The sequence below is a fragment of the Silurus aristotelis genome, assembly GCF_946808225.1.
Source record: "Silurus aristotelis genome assembly, chromosome: 23".
NCBI lineage: Eukaryota > Metazoa > Chordata > Actinopteri > Siluriformes > Siluridae > Silurus > Silurus aristotelis.
Genome location: NC_139596.1, coordinates 19245809 through 19248308, shown reverse-complemented (window position 1 = coordinate 19248308; position 2500 = coordinate 19245809). Strand labels below are relative to the sequence as shown.

General features: G+C 44.1%; 1 protein-coding gene across 1 annotated transcript in view; it reads right to left on the bottom strand.

Annotated features, from left to right (window-relative positions):
- emid1 (EMI domain containing 1) overlaps positions 1–2500 on the bottom strand; it is a 63779-nt gene that overhangs the window by 33823 nt on the left and 27456 nt on the right. The window contains exons 4-5 of the mRNA XM_083527497.1: positions 670–765; positions 117–178 (exon numbers count right to left, since the gene is read on the bottom strand). Coding sequence (XP_083383623.1) covers positions 117–178; positions 670–765 — 158 coding nt within the window. The remainder of the gene's footprint in view (positions 1–116; positions 179–669; positions 766–2500) is intronic.

Genomic DNA, 2500 nt, shown 5'->3' with positions numbered 1-2500 from the left:
GAGAACGTCACTGTTCAGGGGGAAAACGACGTCGTGACAAAACTCATAATTGATACAGACATGAAAATAAGGACGAACACCAGCAGTGCCCTGTGGAGGACAGACACACTCGTTACCTTCATCTCCAGAGAGCCGAGCCGATTGGTGAGCGCCGTGATGCCACTGCAGTTCAGACAACCTGGGAGAAGAGCAGAGAGGACCATGTGTTCCACACTCTGGTGATATGATGTACATAAACAGAATCTTCAGCCTCAAGATATTCCAGTTTAATGTTCTGGAAAACGATCCAATTGATTTTGTGGTCATGATCAGATTGATCGATTTCCAATTGATCAGAATGTCATGATCGCTCATTTAAAATGTGTACCTCCACTGATATAAGCTCTACAGCTCTGAAGCTCTTCAGCATCCTGCATGCTGTTACCGTTAATAATCGCTTGTGAGGAACATTTAGTTCGAGTTTGTTTTTAATGAAGAAGGAATTAAGAGTTTTAGCAACATGGACGTGTAGCATACCGTCGCTATGCTACACTGATGGAGAAGGTGATCGTGTCTTATACGGTACAGCATCAGCATTGTGAGCAAAAAAAGGTTACAGGAAGTGGTTTCATGGGAACATTAAAGGCATTAATAAGCTATAAAAATGATTAGAAGGTGACTGGTTTGTACTGGAAAGCTGCTCTGTGGGTTTGGGCGGCGTGGACTTGCGGATCGTCGGTTGTTTTCTCACAGCCTCCTGAGACACCAGATTACCACTTGCAGAACCTGCACACACACACACACACACACACACACACACACACACACACACAGAGGAAAAAGAACATGACTAATTTACTCATTTCAGCACGATTACATTTGTTTTTTTTTGGCAAATTTGATTCCAACAAATAAATTGAAACCAGCGATCGCAGCGGGTCAGTGTGTTCACGCATGACACAACAGGACTTTCTCACAAAGCGCTCAAAGATCATTTTAGTTGGAGCGAAGCCCAGGATGAGGAACCGAACAACAAAACCATCACTCCACCCTCCGAGCCTCGCACTCGTTCCCACTCTTCCTGTTATCACGTACACACGCTCGGCGTTTACGCGGTTCGGTTTCCGAGTAACGCGTGTTTACGACTCAAACTAACATCATGTGATAACGTCTGAGGAAAGATCTGATGGATGAGTTGTGGAAAACTCCTGCTTGGAAAATCACCACCAAAGCTGCTTTATGTCACAAACCACAGTCCATTATAACCTTCTCAAACACATCGTAGCAGAGCTTCTCTGATGTCCTGCTGGTTTTCTCTGCTCTAAAACTCCTAACATGAAAGATCTACAGATTCTGTACTGAAACATCTCCTTCCACATCTAGTCCTCATTTCTCTTATAAACAGCTCCACTCTTCTGGGAAGATGTTCCACTAGATATTGTGGATGTTTGTAAAAGTTCATTCAGCAACAACGAAGGGTTTTACTGATGTAGGTGAGAAGGTTCATGGGATGCTTCTGTCAGCGTTTACATTCATCCCAAAGGTGTTCAATTGGATTAAGTCAAGTCAAGTTTATTTCTATTGCGCTTTTCACAACAGACATTGTCTCAAAGCAGCTTTACAGAATTAAAGAATGAAGGTGAACAATGTGTATTTATCCCTAATGCGTGGCCGTGGTGACTGTAACAAGGAAAAACTATCTTAGATGTTATGAGGAAGAAACTTGTGAGAACCCAACCCATTAGAGCTCTATAGCAGGAGATCTTGCACTTCAACCCCTGGAAAGCAGATCTTAATAGAGCTGGCTTTGTGCACAGGGGCATTGTCGTGCTGGAACAGGTTTTGGGTCTCCAAATTCAAGTGAAGGAACCAGTGAATTAGTGAAGCTCATAAGCTACCAAAAACCCTCTCCTACAGTCACAGCGTTAGGCTGCTTTGTGAAAAAGTGCTCCCTCATGTGGCGAATCTCCAGCTGCAGGATATTCCAATGTATTTTATGAATCATATCAAATCGGAAATTCATAATCACACAATGAAATGTGCTTCAGAAGTACAAATGTGCTGAGTCGGGTACTGCTCTACAGTTGTAGCTCGTCATCATCCAGCACGCTCTTACATATTCAGTCCTCGTTTGGTGGAGAAGAGATGGCTGGAGTTTGTTAATTTGGAAGTGGGCGGAGTCTGTGGCCGATGGAGACGGTGTTTGTGTCTCTGTATTATATGCCGTCTCCATCACCACGAGACAAGTCTTTTTCTAGACTTTCTCAACTAGCGTCAGGTTTGTTTAGACCAGGAGGGGGCGTCGCCTTCGGATCACAGTCGTCTGTTTCAGGAGAAAAACGCCAGCGTACGGACGGAGCTCGAGACGTTTCATGGGAACTGACCTCAGTCATAAATCAGGAGAAAACGCTTATTGGGGTAATCTGGAGGAAACACTCGGTGAAATATTTCATGCTCCTAACTAGGAAGTGCTTCATCATCCAGCTGTTCTGATAACATCTGCCCTGTTTGGGTCCTGCGT